The following is an 18,894-nucleotide window of genomic DNA, read 5'->3' as shown; positions in this document are numbered from 1 at the left end:
GTTTCAGTCGAGTGTGAATGCATTTTAGCTATGTTGCCAATTGCACTGTTTGAACAGCAATGTGGCTCCTGCTTCACACTTATCCGCCTCTCTACGGAACGCGAAACAACTCATTTTCCTACTTAATATGGTCTTGTGATGTGTTTAGGCGCTAGAGCCGTTCTGTAACACTTTCCGCTACCTTGTGTTCTGCAACAAATTGAAAGTCCGTGTTAACAATCGTAGCCGGTGCAAGGTTTCCATACCTGGATTGGGTTCTGTCAGGATGTAGCTAGATTATTTTTGTTAGATATGCTGTATGTTGTATATTCTGGTATTTGAGGTGAGATGGCTGCTCTTTTATCAATGGGACATTGTCTCTACCCAACATAAATGAATATTTCTGAATAAATTATTACTGTATGTAAATTCATGTGTTATTGTGAACTGTAAAATTTTAAATATGGCATGCTTTTTATTTTTTTTTTTGTTTTTTGTGGGGTTGTTAGAGGGATAAACCTGGGGCTGGAGAGTCGGATTTTAATTTATTTATATTTTTTCTATTTGCAAAATTAAACTGATTATTTGCTGTCCACTTAAACAAAGTGTAGTGTTTAAAAATTGGGAAATATTTTCCTGTGACCTAGCTGGGAGAGCACTTTTAAAACAAAATATCCTTTGTACAATTATATAGCTTTCTTTGCTGTAGAAACCTTTGGTAATAACGATTTTTATTTGCTGGCTGGTTTAACACCCTAATTAAAGTTACTGAAAGCGTTAACAATAACATTTTGTCCGTTTAATTTAAGAGATGTTAGCAATCTGAGAGAGCCTACGTGTTTATTGTAATTTTTAATTCCAGCGATCCTGTAACACCGCAGTCGGAGAGCATCAAGAAGGTGCCTGGGTTACAGTTACTGCACACCATGACAAACTAAATTGGAACTAGAGGACAATTATCAATTCAGCTAGACGGTCTGGGACATTTAATAACAAACGTTTTTTTCTGTCAAGGCAGTTCATCTGTGCCTGGATAAAATGATTGAGTTTTACAATTAAAAAAAAAAAAAAAAAATACAATACCGTGTGTGGTGTGTTTTCTGTTTGCTGGTTGTTTACTCAAAATGCATGTAAAGGTGAGGGGATCCATATAATCTCAGCAGGTATTGTATTGCTTATACTCAAAGTATTTACGGTATTTCCCCATGTATAAGATGCACCTTTTTTCGAAAAATGTGTGGTCTGAAAACTGGGTGCGTCTTGTACGGTGGTTGTAGATTGCAGTTACTACGGTACTTCCCAGTACCGCCCTGCAGTCACACTGCCGATTGGCCCTGCCCCTTTCTTACTCACTGCTGATTGTCCCCGCCCCCTTCCTTAAAGCATTCACACTGCTCAGACAGCAACTCATCTAACAGGAAGTATAAAATTAATATTGGCTGCTGAAAGTTAGGGGAGGTGGGGGTTAATTTAGGGGCAGTTATGGTGGATGGGGTGTTTAGGGTTAATGGGGCCTTTAGGGTTAATTTAGGGGCAGTTAATGGATGGAAGTGATGAGGATGAGTACGAATTTTACAATACATATTTTTCAAATCTCGGGCCCCAAAATTAAGGTGCGTCTTACACATGGGGAAATACGGTAGTATCAAAATGTATGGTATATGGAGGCATTGCGATTTGCTTATAGATTGAGAACTAACAGTTTATCCATCCAAGTTCTAGACAAATGTGTTACCATTGCATCATTTCATGGCTGATAAACAAAGGTCAAATATCTGGGAATACATGATGTCGGGTACAAGAGCTATATTCAGTATATCCAGTTGGTAGGAGCAGAAGGCTACTTGGGCAGAACCAGAACAAGCAGAACACACGTTGGCAGTCTTTTAATGACAGTTACACACAAGTTTGGAAGATGAATAATATCCTGAACAGATGGAATATTAATAACACACCAGGTTTTCATCTCTGATTTTAATTTACGAATGGGTTTAATCTCACATGCGGCTTGTTTTGCAGCCACAGGACCTGGGAACCTTGATTTATGGCTTGTTTTATTAAATCATGACATGGTATAATATGTCATGGGTTGTTGTTCATCTGGGGGGTCTATTTTCCAGATTTTATACCTGCTAAGAAACAGATAATTATGTCCTGATACGTAAAACCGCATCATTCAAAGAGGATGTACTTTAATACAACTGTACATGACTGCTGGATAAGTCAAACCAATAGGAATATATTACTATTTTTAAAAAATGTGAATACACTTCTTTTGTACTTTAGTGTTTAAAATTTGAGAAATTGCTCGCCACATGCAAGGGTAGCTCAGCAGAAGGCTCATGTAGAACATGGGAGCATGATGTCTTTCAGAACCTCCTCCAACAAGGGTTTATTCACTAGAGAAAGGAGATTATCCAACAGGGAGGAATCTATAGTTAATATGGGCATTTCCTAAGTGTCAATTCACTGATTCAACTATACATTATGGAGGGCCAACTCAGGCTTTTTGAAGGAAGCCCTCATCTGGATTGAGCTTTCAAAATAAATAGTGACGACGGGAGGTTGAAACATTTGAACTTGACTGTAAAATCCAGGTTTAGTGAATAAAACCCAAATCTTAGGTCATCCTGTTCTTTGGCATGAAATGTAGCTTAACAAAAACTATAGTGTGATATATCTCTGGCAGTCCATAAAGGCTGTCTTTTATTGTACAGTTATGTATTGCTAATGCTCATGGGACACTGGGCAGACCTTCATTCCCTCTTACACGTTATTGAGGATTGTATAATAAATAAACCCAATTTAGAACACGTGCTGTTGTATTTACATAAGCCCCCCCTCCCCAAATTCTCCTCGTAAATGCAAAAATCTGCTTGACTACAGTTCCCTTTTGTGTTGTGATCCAGGTTAATTCCAGAGAGGAGAAATTTGGGTGCAGATGGAAGGCTCAGTAAAATGATTTAAATGAAGATCAGGTGCCTTGGATGTTGCTAGAGCAGTAGCTGTCTAAATCCACAGGCAATGGGACTACGATAGCCGGCTCGGATTGACCCGACACATTAAACTGCCCCGTTCACATCTCTTTCATGGGCAGCTTTAGTGAGATATCCTTTTGTGAATGGTATAAAAAAAAAAAACACACACAGCACTAAAGTCAGGTGTCAATGAGCTGGTACAACAATAGAACAATATTTAAAAATGGGACCAGTTTTCTTTAAACCGACTACTGACAAATGAAGAGATGAAGCAGTGAGACAGAGGTCTGTATGCACTCGCACCACAGATAAGTAAAGAGCTACTGAGGAGTATAGAGAAGGGGACAAAGAGGAGACATAGGGGGAAATAAAGATAAGAGATTGGGGAAAGGTGGGATGATGGATAAGAGGGTGAATAGAGAAAGGAAATAAAGGAGAGAAGGACGGGAGTATCGAAGAAAAGAGGATAAGAGAGGTAGGGAGAAAGGGGAGCAATAAAGAGCTAAAGAAAAGGACAGATATACAGAAAGGGGAGAGATCTGGGGAAAGAATGTGAGGAAAAGAGAGTTTGTATTTTGAAGGTATTTTTGAGCAAGGATGTCTAAGGGCAAGCGTGTGTGTGTGTGCGTGTGAGTGCGCAGGCATTTGTAAGGGAGTATTTTGACAGTCTATCCATTAATGTTACTGTTTGGGGCCTAAAAGCTTTAGAATGAATAAAGGGTACACATGAGCCAGAAGAGCACAGACGGAGAGGAGACCTGACTGCGGGTGCTGGGTACATTCTTTGTGTGTAATCTGGATGCTGGGGCAAGTCCTTATTTACATATAAAGTTGAAATGGGAAGTCTAAAGCAGATAGACGGTTGCATATTTCAAACAAAATGTTTTGCAAGCTTTGTGTAATATATATTATACACACATATGTTATATTCCACTTAAACAGAGTTATTTTCTTCAAAGCATCATTAAAGGGGCGTCCATGTCTATGCGTCGGCCAGAGACACGCACTGTCCATTTGCGGCATTAATGTTAGAAGCACCCCTTACCTGCTGCCAGGCTCCTCGTGACCTCGCTGCTTCAGTAAGGAGTGTGAATGTATTGCCTCACAAATAAATTACACGATTTAACCAAAAACCACAAAGCTCTGGAGACGTATAGACTGACTTCATTTTATTTAGGTCCACATACTGCAGGACAAGACAATGCATTTGGAAAGCCTTTTCCTCACAGAATAAAAAGTGATTTTTGAATACGTTTTGGACACTGCAGACTGCTTTTAAATAAAACGCTTACCCCAGCCCCTCACTACAGACAACAGCAAAAATAGTATAACTACTTCAACACGTTTGTTCTTCATATCAAAAAAACAGGTTTCCAAGGCAACAGTATCAACCCCCCATAATGCAAGCGAGGCTTGAAATACAGCACTCTGCAGTCAGTCAATGCTCTGTGTGTTTCAGGCCCCTCTGGCAGGGGGTCTGTCTCATATAGCCCCCTTATAACAGTAGCGTATAGGGGGTGTCTTCATGGCGGCCGCTTAGGAGCTTTTCTTCTCGTCACCCAGAAGGTTCACAGTAGCTTTTTTAGCTGAAACAAATAAATTTATTAATTAGTAACGCCATTAGACGTCAATGGAGTCTATTAACCAAGCAGAGTCTTTCCTCTCCCTCACTTCGCTATGATTTGTGAAGGGCCAACCCCAGCAAGCGTCTGTTGCCTGAAGAGTTTGGCTGGCCCTGTATACTGTGTAACTAAATCATCAGTCGCCTTACCTACTGAAGTATGTTCTATACAGGGATTGCCAGCAGTAGGTTATGTATAATATTCCTGCTTGAATACAGGGGACTCAATTAAGTGTACATTTAAACAATGAGTGAAGGTATCCTTTAGGACCGTTATTAGAGCCTTTTGGGCAACATATTTGGCGAGTCACTAAGTAGAATCTTCACAGTGGGCTATTAAAGGGTGACTATTTCAAGAGTCTCAGTGTCGGCTCATTCAGAAAGTTCCCAGGTAAGCGTATCTGTAAACCTACGCATCCAATTTAGTAACCTCTCCCAAATCTGGATCTCTTCTACAAGGCAGATAAGAGGATTGTAAATAGTGACTCTGGGACTAATTATTATATATAATATTATATATACACACACACAGCTCCAGAATATGATGCATCTCACCTTCTTTGCTGATAGTATCAGCAGTTTCAGAAGCTTTGTCTTTAATGTCCTTCACCAAGCGGTCCATCTCCCCCTCGTGTTTTAGGAAAAAGGGACGGATGATTTTTTTGTAGAGCAGAACAGAGCCGTTGGAAGGGCTGGGAGACATGCACCACAGCAGGAACCCGCACTACAAAACAAGACCGAACACCCAATAGGTAAGAAATAGTATACAGAAAGAAGTATATACGCTTATTTATCTATATGTTCACTAAAGGTTTTGTAAATCAGTTTCTAAACAGATCTTACCAGATACTCACCTTCGGATAAATAGGACACGGTTAATAAACTAAATAACAGCAAATATGAATTCAGAGAGGAATATTTATTTTTCTGATTTAAGCTTCTACAAAGGGTTAATAACTATATTAAAAATTAATTAGTCAGCAAAAAAAACACGTCAATGCTTCAATCAGCCAATCGGTGGTGAGAATCATCAGACTACAGGAGGAGGGGGCTGCAGCTTCTACCTAAGGCAAGAGCTTTATTTTTTTAATTTTTTATAGTTTTATGTGCATTCTTAAAAAAGTACTTTTAAGAAGCATTTTGTGAGGCTATCGGGAATGTTTTACAGTCTCTTAATAATGGATATGGCATCGCCCTTTTAGTTACATTTTCACACCCCTTCAGAAGTCACAACATCACATGCCTCCTGCAAATGCAAATTTGTAGAATTTAACCTAGTTTGTGGTTAATTTCAAGATTAAAACAAGAAGTGGATCTTGGCAACAATGTCACAGCTGCCAATGGTAAATAAATAAATAAATGAAAAATTCACAGTTACAGATTATGGTTTACTGACCCTTTTCGGCAAAAGCGATCATATTCGGAGTCCTACAAAATGTGCATTTAACAGCAAGCATTGGAAGAATAAAAAAAGATAAGACAAAAAACAGGTGAAGGAGAAACACTTTTTTCCCTGAAGACACACTGCATGGACTGACCATCTGGCAAACCAGGGAAATGCTGAGTGGGCCAGTTGCCATTGGCTCTGCACATTGACTCCCACTCCAGCAGCAGATCGCGTCCTTCAGTGGGCAGCCGCACTGGTGAATGAGTGGTCTTAAAGTGCCAGGGCCACCCTGGAAGACACCGTCTGAAGGAGAGGCCTCCGGGGTCCCAAAACCCAAAGAAACTAGTTTTCTTTTCTATTCTTCCACAATAAAAATGCATAATTTTTTTTTTATATAATATAAAGACAGATAGATATTTATATAAAATAAAATCCATACAGGCGGTCACATACTTGCGCTACACTCCTACCTCCTTTCATGGTTTATGTTATCAAGAGCCTGGATCCCTCGGCTGGATTATGCAAACAGAGGCTGTAACACAGCGCACACCCACCTGTTATCTCACCCTATTTTATTGTTACAGACATTTACCAAGGGATGTGTCCTCCAGTATAGAACTAGTACGCGGGTTCCCACACTGACACGCCAGTGGCCACGGGGATTGCGGCAACGTGCTTTTGGATGTACTGTACACCGTAAAAAGGCAATGTGTATATCATACGCTTCTAGTCCCTCGAGGGTTAATGTAAAGTGCACACGTTGGGCCACAATGCCTTTAGATCTGTTTGTAGGCCAGGAAACAATCCGACCTAATCATACAGATCCTGCATCCTGGCAGGTTTATAACAAGATAACTGAAAAGATACCCAGTTAATCTATTGGTGTAGATTGTGTGATATTTTCATCAATTCTTCCATAAAAAAACAAAAACAAAAACTTTTTGTTAGCACGCTAAAAGTTTCCTTGTGACAAGGTGGTCTATTTACTGTTTGTTACACTGTTGGCCTTTTGTAATGTACTTCCAACATATTTCCATTTTCAAGGAACGCAACACAAATGAGATAGAAAGGAAAAAAAAAAAAAAAAAAAAAAAAAAAAACTAGTGCCACGCATACTAACCTTGATCATGTAGTAGAAAGGAAACCAGGAAAGGAATATATCGGAGAAGAATTCAATGATGCTGAAGATTCCATACACCACCCAATAAGTGAGCCACTGCGTGTCATCATCTTTACTCGGACTCTCAATCGCCTTGATTCTAAAGAATGGAACAATTACATGTTATCCCAGAAACCCAAACGTGTGTGAGAAGTGTGCTCCTCCCTAGATGACAATAATATGGAACAAAGGAAAGAAAGATGGCGTTCCACCTACTTTACTGAGTTTATCAGGTGTAACATTTTGGCTCATTCATACATTTTGCCAGGAACACTTGTCATGTGACACAAAAGCAGGCACTGATAGGATGTTGCCATAGAAAGCGAAAAGGCTGGGATTGGACCTCTCTACCAACGTTGATGTTGTTCCCGTGCTGGAGAGAATCGATGTGGAGCAGCATGTTTTATCTGCAGTAGATAAACTGTAACTCCGGGTCTTCAGCATTTCCATGAGATTTCACAAGCAGGAGGCATTTACCGCAAGATTAAATAAAAGTAGGGAGTCGCCTTTTTATTAAACTAAAGCCCTATGTGCCATCATCAAGCTAGATTTTTCCGGTGTAGCCAAGAGGCGGCTTCCCAGCTAATGCCAAACCACAACTCCTGTAATCCTCACACAGCACGTGGCATTCCCAGCATCCAAAATGATAGACGTTTGTAATTTCTTGTGGAATTTTAATTAAAAAACACAAAACTATGTTTATATTCCATTCTTTTCCAAATAGCCTCTAGAAAGACCTTATATAAATAGAGCTGTATTTGTCTTTTTAAACAGGCATTGTGTATAACGCACGTGCCAGCACTCCGTAGCTCTGAGAAATCGCTGCAGGGACTGAAGGGGTTAAACACGCAAGCCAGACTTTAGGTGTGCAAATAGACAGATTATTTAAAAAAAAAAATAACAATGAAGACCTGCAGCTAGATTCTGAATGTTAACGTTTTGAACTTCACACAGCACAAAATCCTATAAAATTCCTGCTTCTTTAGGGTTACAGCAATGTCCGCTGTCCTCTCCTACATGGTAGCAGAGATGAATACTCCATGATAGATTGAGACTATGTGTAGCACACGGATACTCACACTCACTAGTGAATACAGATGTACACACTAACCCCTACCTCTAGTGTGAGGAATAACCCAGATCAGAAATACAGGTGACTCCTAGTAAGGAGGGCATAATAAATCTAGCATTAAATCAGTGCTGGAGCGAGTGCTCAGAGGTTTTTCCCTGGAGCTGAGCTACAATAATATATTACTCATAAAGCATGACTAACAGAACTAATAAAAAAAGGCATTAAACCAAAGCATATTAACTCACTCCATTTCAAATACGTGTGCAGCACTGTAATGCTCGCAGGCAGTAAATGCTCATGATGAACCAATAAACCCTCTGCATGGTTGGAAGTGTCTGCAAGCCATGCATTTATATACACCTATCCAGAAATGATGCGCGAAGGCAGAAGAGCAACTGTCTACTCCGTATCCACTTTACAGTTATATGGTCAAGGGGTGAGTAAATGTCGCTTCTTGCACCTGGGCTGGATTCACATATGGAGGTGAGCTCCGGGAACACGTCTCTGTAATATGTTCATGAGAAGGTAGTAGAGAGGTGCATGTAAACGTGCATTGCACACAGATGCCAGTAGGTGGCAGGCGGCAGCGAAGGCTGAGAAGACAGAGGCCTCCATTTAAGCAGCCTGCATGGGCGAGTCGTGTATGGGGGGGGGGGGTTATAATACACAGGTCTGTGCAAGCAAAAGGCACAGCACAGACCCCCCTGTAGACAAGCAGGGATTGTCAAGGGCCTCCTGTGAGGGAAGCGCATCGCAAACACAGGTTTCTAGTGTGACGGAGGTGCTCTAGAGATCACAAGCAATAAAGGATAGTGTATCTCACTGGGTTTCATGTTTTGCCCCCTACAAATTCCGACTCATGGGCTGGATGAACATGGAGTCGTATCAAATGCCAGAGCGGTTGGTAACCCATGCCACTTTGGACACAAAAGCTGTGGTTGCAGGGATAAGTAGAGTGTCCTCGCGAGGCCACAGGTGTCAGTGACATAGCATGAAGAAGCATACGGTGTCTGTTGAACGTTTACTCCAATGTCCTTCATAGAGGATAATAAGATGCCCGCCATGCGACATACCAGCGCCTATCCCTGCGGTCTACAACTATTATACACAGGCCGAGTTTATAGTTGCCCACTCACTTTAGTGGCAATAAAGCCTAGCTATGTTAACAGCTGTGACATAGAACATGTGGCTGAGCTTGATAAGGTTAGTACCTGCAGCAGAAAAACATTTCCATCATGCACAGCCATATGCCCATACAGTATGATGAACCTTCTGCCCCCCACTTTATACAATGCATGACAGAAACGCACCCAAGTGGAAGGAAATGCTTGCTGCCATGGCTATATATATAGGCACTTTTGTGGTCATTCTGATCAGATTCTATGACATCATATTCATCAATATACACACATACATACGTGCCCCACACATGTACCTCACTGTAAATTATAAAGGGCACTATTATTATTTTGTGGGTTTGTGCCACACTGCTAATTCTAGGAGCTCCATCGTTAAAGATAATAAAATACTTTTAGTCTAATTAATCCAGCCCAGTCTTGCACATGAATTATAACAAGTATTTTTGCAGTAAGCCAATTCATTACATTAAACGAGTTTATATTAGATGTGGAATTAACCCTTCAAGGACCAGTGCAAAGTATTTGCCATAATAAACTGGTCCTTAGACAAGACCCCGCTACCCCCTTCATTTTATTATACCTGGATGCAAAACTCCAGTCCTCGAGGGAAAGAATTCGGAGTATCCCTATAAACTATAAATGTAGTAAATAGTCACCTATACCTTACGCTAGACAATTGGAGAGGAAATGTATAAAGAAAATATGCTTAAATGTTTCCCAAACCGGTTAGCTCTATGCAGAGTAGCGATAAAGTTACATATAAAGCAGCATATAAAGTGTTACAATTCTGTAATGGACCCCATCATCCACATCTTTACGGGTGACAGGTCCACTTTAAGGGGTTAAACTCATTTTTAATCCAGTTTGTTCTATTTCCAGTATCAAGTACAGCATATTCTCTGTAATCAATCGTTTGCTGGGCTTTTGGAAGCAGATTCACTGCAGCCAGAAAAAAAGGTGCCCTATTTGTTTTCTAGGTCAGGAGACATCTATTATTTACAGAGTTTCATATTCCCGAGGCCTGTGTGCCTTAAAACATTGTTTCATCTATTTAATTAATAAAAACGTCAAACAGATGCTACTTTTTGTAGGCTTAATAAGATATGGTTGATACAGTATAAAACTAGTGTGTATAAAAGTATGTTCTGGCTTTGGGTAATGTGTGCAGAATAGTATATATCCAGGACACATGGATGTCGGAGGGGGGCAAGAGAGGACAAAATTCCGAATTACAAAATCAAGGTCTTACTATGGCCATCCCAGTCCCCAGACTTGAACGTCATAGAAAACCAGTGGGGTGAACTAAGACGAGAGTCCACCAGCGTCAACCTCGCAATGTGAAGGATCTGGAGAGATTCTGTATGGAGAGAATGGTCTCAGATCCTGTGCCATGTATTCTCCAACCTCATCCTGCATTATAGAAGAACATTCAGAGCTGTTATCCTGGCAGAGGGAGGTAGCACAAAGTATTCACTATACGGATACCAATCATTGGGCCACATTATATATATATATATATATATATATATATATACACATATACATCACACTTGTGTTGGGTTGGAAATTGTTTGATATCCATGAGAGCACAGCCTTCTTTGCTCATACTTAACCACAAAAGTTGCAGTGCCCTCCACTAATATTGGCACGTTTGGGGTATCTGCAGCTCCCATGATACACATTACTTGCTGAACGCCATAGGAATAGCAGACAGGGGTAGTTGTGGGTAATCTTTACCACCCCAGATATTGTAAAGAAAGTTCTCATGTTGTACGAATACATGCTGGTGTGTTATCTACCACGGTCAGTTATCAGATTAATGGGTAAATAAAATTTGCTCCCACCAGGAGTCAATAAAGGTACGGGCACAAGGAAAGGAAGTATTGGGGTGGGGCAGGGGAAAGGTGGGGAGGATATTTTGCCCCCTGGAAAAATCCCTGTGGACGCCCATGCCAGGTCAGAGACGGCAATCAGCCTAAAAGGAAACTCTTTAAAAAGTGCAATAATGTTTTTTTGTTTTTTCCTTCTCCTGTGGCAGAAACTATTGTTTCCCTAATAACACTTCATTCCCTTAAAGCGCTTCAATTTACTGCCGACATTTGGAGGAAATATAGATTATTTAAAGTTTTGAAACTAAACCTCTTCTCGTTTTCCTGAACTTATGTATATACGCGAGCTCAGGGTTTTATGATCCACTCTGTTAACTTGGACTTCAATGTCGATCGCCATAAGTAGTCATCCAGAATGCCCAATTCTGATCCTTATTGGTTCTTTGAGTAAGTGGCATTTTTGTTTATGTTTTTCCATGAAACCCTTGAAAGGGTTAATAAAATGTAAATCCCAGCATTAAGCATAGGTTTAGATTAATACATAAAAAATAAAATACTTTATATATGAACATATGTACAGCTGGAGAACAGTGATGCAACAAACATTATCTCCACCTATTTACCCGAAATATCATCCTTGCGCCCGGCGCTCCTGTAAACATATCATATGACGCTGGGCGTTTTTCTTTACATATGTCCCAGGATGACATTTGGGTTATATTTTTACACTGTCTGGTCCTTCCAAGGAAGGAAAACAAGTCACTCTATACGTGGTTTGCGCAAACAACTGCTATTTATTCAATGTTGAGGAAACATGGCATCTAAGGCCAGATAAGAAGTTACCCCATCTCGTCTGCCCATGCTGTACAAACCTTGATCGGTCCTTTGTCTTTTCTCAGGAGCAATATGCTTATCCCATACATGTTTAAATTCCATGTCTGTAATAACCTTTACCATTTCTGCTGGGAGGTTGTTCCCCTTATCTACCACCCTCTCAGTAAAGTGAAAAAAAAAAAATCTTACATTGAAGCTTGTGCCCCTCTAGTGTTAGATTGGGACCTCTTGTTCTAACATCTTCCCCCCATTTGAAATAAATGTCCATCCTGTTCTTTGTCACATCCCTTGTATTACAAATGTTTCTATCACATCTCCTCTGCAGTGAAAATGTTGAAATGCAGTGAAGTAATTTTTCTCAGCATTTCACAAGAGAATTATCACATTATGTTTGTGAAATCCGGAGAAACAGCTTAAACCCCCCCTCTATACAGTATACTTCCGTAATAATGGAGTATTCCCCCCAAACTCCGTTCAGGAGTTCAAATCAAGAGAAAGTAAGAGGTGCTCACTGTGGTTACCTTTCCAGACCGACGAGTTTACTGAAACCCATTCCTGTGTATTATTTGCCTCTCAACTCCATTTCCATGCGTTTTGCTCATCAGTTGTGACCCCTTGAAATCAGAGGACTCAACTGAGAAAAAGACCCAGGAACCTTGCAATGCTGGACTGAATTATTAATTCGCCGAGCACTCCGTCTATTCAGGTGACCGCCGGATGTAGGATTTATTCAGGACAGAATCGACTAGTCCCTATAATGTCTCTGCACTCAATTCCCACCTGATAGCGTATACATAGACAAGGACACCAAATACATTGATCTGCATTAAGTCACCAACACTACATAAACCTAATTAAAAACAATGAGTTTCAGTTTATATATAATGATGCGAGATGAAGGAAAAAAAAAAAAAAAAAAGTGGATGTGTAACTTAACCAGAAACGCACCCAAACATACATGTGTATACATGAAAAGACCCAGATCCCCTCCGTGCCACGGCACATATAACCCAACACATTTCTGTTGCTAAAAGCCACAAATAGGAAAAAGGAAACACTTACGAGATATAAGCAGGGTAAGCAAATCCAATTAAGTTGCAAAGCAGAGATGCCCCATAACCGATCACCAGGTAAATCGCAACAATGCCAATAATTGCTGTAGGAAGAGGGGGAAAAATATGTCTCGTTAGTAGCGTATAAATACTATGCAGCCTTTCTCAGACGGAGCAATGAAAGCATTAACAATACACAAAAAATAAATAAATCAGAAACCAGGAAGTTATTTGTTGAACGTTCAGGTCCGGCGGCTCCAGAATGATCGCAGCCACACGTTTAGACAACTCGGGAACTTCAGCCAATAAGGTGGTTAAACCTTTGAATTCCAAGAAACGCATTACTGACCCCTTTAGATATAAAATTTTAAGGAACATAAAGGTTTGGAGAGTCTCCCTGTAAGTCTGCATTTCCATCTGGAACAAGAGATGGCTGCCACGCAACCCCTCCGAAGTTCCTGCATTACAGCTGCTCTGCATGAATCGGGATCACCGTGCCAGGGTTTATTTGTCATCTCTGTAGAGTTCTTGCCAAGCGGACGCTCTTTACCTTACTCAATGTGTTACAACAGCCAAGGTTTGTTTCCATAGGTGTCGGGGATTAAGACCTCCTCACCGAGTTCCTTACCTGCTGCAAGGAACCGAAACATCTTGGAGGCTAATGGGCTGGATCTCTCCGTTGTTCACACCAGGAACTCCCAAAACCTCCTCCCCACCCTCCTCCTCCTCCTACACCAGGAGAATGACACGCAGTCCCAAACTCGCAGCTTTAGCTGTTCTGCGCGTCTGGTTGTGCTTTGGCCACCTGGATCCCAACGCAAGCCTGGGCTCGGTTTACAAAAAATAAAGAGCCCTCTGTGGGAATGAACAAGTTAAAAAAACCAATAAACTAAATGGTATACTGTTACACTTTGACTATCCAGCAAAACATCACGCAGTAGATGTAGCAATAAGCCACTGCCGAAAACCGAGTCAAACTGAATCCAAGGGGACATTAGGTGGACCGAATCCAGCAAGATGGGCCAAGAGTACGTTTGCTGAAGCAAAAGGTTTTTATAGGAAGCAGGCAGAGCTTTGGGGTATATTTACTAACCCATGTTTCAGAGGCATGATATAAAAAGTCCTGCAAGGGTTGGGCTCACCCTCCATAATTCATTATAGTACCAGAGTAGAAACCTTCAGCCCTACCGTAAGATGAATACTATACTTATACACCGTGTATATTTTAGCTTGTTCCTTTAGTATGACATCACGCATACACATGTGGGGGAAAAAAAATCAGATCAAAACATACATTGAGCTATTCATTTGCAGGTAATTTGCATACAATAATGTACAGGGTAACGCATCACTTCTGGATAACAGGTACATTTTTGTAAGTTTTTTTATAGGTTAATGAAGGCATAATAATTTAGGATTTGTACTGCAGCGTGAAGGCTTTTATAGTTTTCAATTAATGGTAGCGACAAGGCTGATAATACTAACTCCCATCACCCTTAGCCATCCACGCTTAAGAAAGCAAACAAAAAAAAAGACTAATGGCGGTGTGATCAGAGAGTGACATATAAAATGCGAAATCACCACATTCCAAAAGTATCCAATATCAATGAATAATTTATACAGCCACTCAAGAAGTACACCCAGGGAAGGAAAAAGCCCAGCCAGCCACTACGTTTATCGCAAGCTTGTAGGTAACCAGCTACTTTCCATGATACAAATTATTTCCATGATACAAATGCGTAGTAACGAAATGTTTCTTTGTTGTCTATTATTTTTAAGCGGGTTTGCATACACCCCATTTGCCTCATGTACTTAATCGCAGTCTCCAGCTGCTAGTAAAATATAACTCCCAGAACCCTGAATATGTAAAAAAAAATATAGGCCAGCGACCTCCTATCTAATCCGGTTAATATATACAAAGCATATTTTACATAAATATATAATTATTTAAAGAAACCTACACAAGAAGGACATTTCCAACGAGTGAGTCGGGCGATCCCATAAAATATCATTCCGGTTCAATCCATTCACATATTGCTAATTTCAATCTTTAAATTACTTTGTTTAGTTCAAAATGCAATATTTTGGGGAAAAAAAATCTCAAAAGCTGCTCCTTATTAAGTCACATGTTTACAAGCTAAGCCACGAGCTAGATTTTCCAATAGCAAACAAAAGGGTACGAGAAGTCATCCGTCCAGAACACAATTAATAATGGGCCTCCTGTATACGAGGAGGCATCTGTATTATAGATACAATATATATATATATATATAAAAGGTATGTAGCGCTAACGGCCATTTACATAATTTTTGTGGGAAAAACCAAGAATGCATACAGCGCATGCTTAGAGTTGCCAGTTTAAGTGACACGCTACTGCCCCCCCCCCGGCATCCCGATTCATCGCGGGTAGAGGTTGGGAGGTATGGATATGGGGCACTACATTTTACAGAGTGATTGCATTCACAAACACTTAATAAATGAAAACCATTTCTTCCATTTTTACACCTGCTAGTCCTTTATACATGACCCCGGTGTCTCTAGTGCCCCCACCTGCTAACAGGAGAAAACATCATGGAGGAATCCCCTACCAGCGCTACAGCAAAGCAGCCAATTCATTTTCCTCTATGTATCACCATGAAGCTTGGAACCCTTTACGAAAACACATTTTGGAGAAAAATGGCTTCTTTGTTAGTTCTTCTAATAACACTTCAGCTATTCCTGTTACTGTTTGTCATAAAGCAAAATGGCTGCTTCCACCAACCTCATTTTGTGTAAGTCATTCAGGGAAAGCACACATTAGTAAGGAGGGCCAGGTGTCACATTCAGGCCCGGACCGGCCATCTGGCCGACAGCACCCCGTAGAACTCTCCAGTGGCAGCTCGGAAGCTGCAGCACGGGGCTGCCAGATGGATATACCCAGTCGCATTACATCATTAGATGGCCTCCGGCCTTAAAGTGCCAGCGCCACCTCATCATACCAAGCCTGGCCACACTGAACAAAGGAAGTAATGCCACTGAAGATTTGGGAAGAATTCTAACTCTTAAATGGTCTGTGATACAAGTAAACAAGGTGCACATGTAAAGTACTGTTGGCTGGGACACTGCAAGGCGACCTAAGAGCCCTAGACACCCCGTCCACGCGAGACCAACAGCGCAGGGCTCCTGACTGAATAATTCATGAAACGGCAATAAGCAGAGGTCTGCGAGCGATGATAAAGGAAGTGCTTGCGCAAGAACAATAACATCAGCAGCCACAGCAACAGTCACGCCAGAGACCATTTAGGTGTGTCTTCAAGGGGTTAAACACAACCTGTCCTTTTCTGATGCTCTGACCCTCGCAGAAAAAGATGAAGAAGTTACTTCATCTCTCCGAATATCAAATGTCTCTTCTTTACATGGAAACCTCTAAGGCCCCCCGATTTATATAACATTATACATTTTCCATGTTGGCCCAGTAAGAGGTCTCGGCTTAGACTAGACATTCCCTTTTTTTGTTGGCCATTACGGCTATATCTAGGCATCATAATAGCCCATAACCCTGTTTACATCATAACATAGGAGAATTCTACCTCTGCGGGCGGTAATTATTACTACCTATTAAGGCCCTGCTGTCAAAACTCAAGATGGCCATCATTAAGTCGCAGTCGGGCTCCACACCTCTTCGAATATTAATACACGGTGCAGGTTGTAAAACAGAGCGATTCGGACCATTAAAGGCCTTACTATGGTAGCCCATCCGTAAGCAATCAGACGCACACACCCGGTGGCAATTAATTTCATTTAGAATCTGACAATTAAGCCTGTCGGTCAAAGAAAGCGATCCTAATGACATTTTGGCTTCAGGAAGCGAGTGGGGAGTTTGACTAAAAGCTGTCATGGTCGGTTCTTACACGCTTCTGCCATATGTGTCATGTGAGCATCGAGCCCGAATACCCATAATAGAGCCCTAATTACATACAAATTGCAACTGTATCAGCCCAGCTCGATACATAGATGGAACGGGATACATACTCTAGAACGGGGGATACACACTCTATAACGGGATATATGGCTAGTGCTCATTAACCGGTTCTGTACCTTTAGTATTTAGCCAATCTTACACCTTGATTAAAGTAATGCTATATAACCCGGGGGCATCCTCCCTAAAGCGCCAGCCACACCACCCTGCCTGATGTTTAAAGGTAAACATGTGCCAGTCCCAAGGGGCATCAGCTGATCTCCCAGACACCCTGCCAAGGGCTCGGGATCTCACCCAGTGCTATGTAGCGTCTGTTCACCCCGGTCTTAGCTTCGATCTTCTCCAAGATGTCAGTGCAGAAATTCTTCTGGTGTAAGAACTTCTCAAAGCTTTCCTTCAATGCCGCAGCCATCTCAGCTCACCCCCTTCTTCTCTGTGCAGAGTGGCAGCTGTTTAGGAGATCAGTCTGCTTGCTGCCTGTGATGGCTGATTTTGTCTGGAACACACAAGCAAGCAGACTGCTCTCCAGCTAGATGAGAGGGAGGGGAGAGAGAGGGAGGGGAGAGAGAGGGAGGGGAAGGAGGAGGAGGGGCCACTGCATATCTGAGCTGCTAGTCAGCATTACCGCCAAGGCTGGGGAAAGAGAGCTGGACCTGCCAGCTGCCACCCTTCCCTCCTCCTGTTTCCATTACCCTGAATTACTGCAACCACACCCGTACCACACTGCAGTGCGCGGCGGGGCCATTGTCACTGGGATACGCCGCTCACTGGAGGGGTGTATTCACTAAACAGTGAGTTGACAGGAGGGTTGTGTTTCAGCTCCTTGACTTCACTATACATTATGAAGACACAAACCTGGTGAACATCTGCTGCAGGAAGAGCTAGGCTGGCCCTGTACTATGCATACCTAAATCAGTGAGCGTCCAGCAGTCTCCTCAATATTAAATTATACACCGTGCAGGGCCCGCTCAGCCCTTCTAGTTGGAGTAGCTTGCTCGCAATGGTCTTTCTTGGTGAAGTGCGAGTTCTAATCACAAATCTCCTGCCAGTTCTCTCTTCAAAGAACATCCGCGAGTTACAGAACAAAACCAAACCGGAGCTAAACAGATGGCTGTGAGGCTCTCGCACCCTTGGTGAATCGAGGCATCGTGTGGGGCCCTCGTGTTATCTGCATGACTTATTTTTAGCACTAGTTATTCCTGAATGTTTAATGAAGGCTCAACCCCAATTACAATGTATTACAATAACCCCTATCACTGCCAGGACTTCATCGACATCAAAGAGTAGAAGGGACATGCTTCTCAGTGTACCCGGGGCATGTGATTAGCAGAACAGTTGGTCGTATTCCCTTTGTATTAATTAATAAGTGTTGTTGGCGCCGGTGGAAGGTTCGTTGTTTCCTTGTTTTGATCTCTTTATCCCCTGTGGATCTGTGGAGTAGACGAATTATGTCACAAAACAACAGGGACTTTATATGAATAAACAGCAATACGGGGGATCCTAGAAACCTCTTGCCTTATGGCCTCCCGTCTTTAGATCTGAGCTGGGCGATTCGGGGTAGAATATTGGTAGTGAGGCACAAATAAGTATTTGCAGCTCAATCCCGAAAACCCCCCAAAAATATTGGCCCTAAATTCGCTCTCTATTGTCCTGGCAAAGGAGTACACTGACTACCGTGCCTGAGAACTGTCAGCGTTGGACCCGGAGTCTCTGGGTTTTTGCCCCAACCCCAGGTTCACACGTCTAGAGCTGACTCCTTCCTATTCTACACTGCTGTGATCATACATAAGACTTCCAATTGGTGCTTTTGCTTCCAGTATGTTATGGTTCATATCCCTGCTTGAATACAGATGACAAGTCAAGGTTTCAACGAGGACAGTTATTCG

The 18,894-nt window shown here is 41.7% G+C and overlaps 1 protein-coding gene across 1 annotated transcript; it reads right to left on the bottom strand.

The window, feature by feature from the left end:
• Positions 1-4,108: 4,108 nt before the first annotated feature.
• On the bottom strand, positions 4,109-17,549 carry REEP5 (receptor accessory protein 5). Its single transcript, XM_053474295.1, has 5 exons — positions 17,303-17,549; positions 13,061-13,154; positions 7,086-7,224; positions 5,134-5,302; positions 4,109-4,543 (listed from the first exon to the last, which is right to left on the bottom strand). The coding sequence occupies exons 1-5, from the start codon at positions 17,418-17,420 to the stop codon at positions 4,494-4,496; spliced, it is 570 nt and encodes a 189-aa protein (XP_053330270.1). The 5' UTR covers positions 17,421-17,549; the 3' UTR covers positions 4,109-4,493.
• Positions 17,550-18,894: the final 1,345 nt, after the last annotated feature.

Source organism: Spea bombifrons, chromosome 1 (genome assembly GCF_027358695.1).
Source record: "Spea bombifrons isolate aSpeBom1 chromosome 1, aSpeBom1.2.pri, whole genome shotgun sequence".
NCBI classification, from domain to species: domain Eukaryota; kingdom Metazoa; phylum Chordata; class Amphibia; order Anura; family Pelobatidae; genus Spea; species Spea bombifrons.
The sequence above is the reverse complement of the archived record's forward strand: the minus strand, read 5'-3'. Positions and strand labels throughout refer to the sequence as shown.

Excerpts from the sequence above, each read along its gene's own strand:
- REEP5 (XM_053474295.1), bottom strand. The coding sequence starts at position 17,420 with ATGGCTGCGGCATTGAAGGAAAGCTTTGAGAAGTTCTTACACCAGAAG. Across the intron at positions 13,155-17,302 it reads CAGACGCTACATAGCACTGG|CAATTATTGGCATTGTTGCG; the intron begins GTGAGATCCCGA and ends CTCTTCCTACAG. Across the intron at positions 7,225-13,060 it reads GCTTACCCTGCTTATATCTC|AATCAAGGCGATTGAGAGTC; the intron begins GTAAGTGTTTCC and ends TCCATTCTTTAG.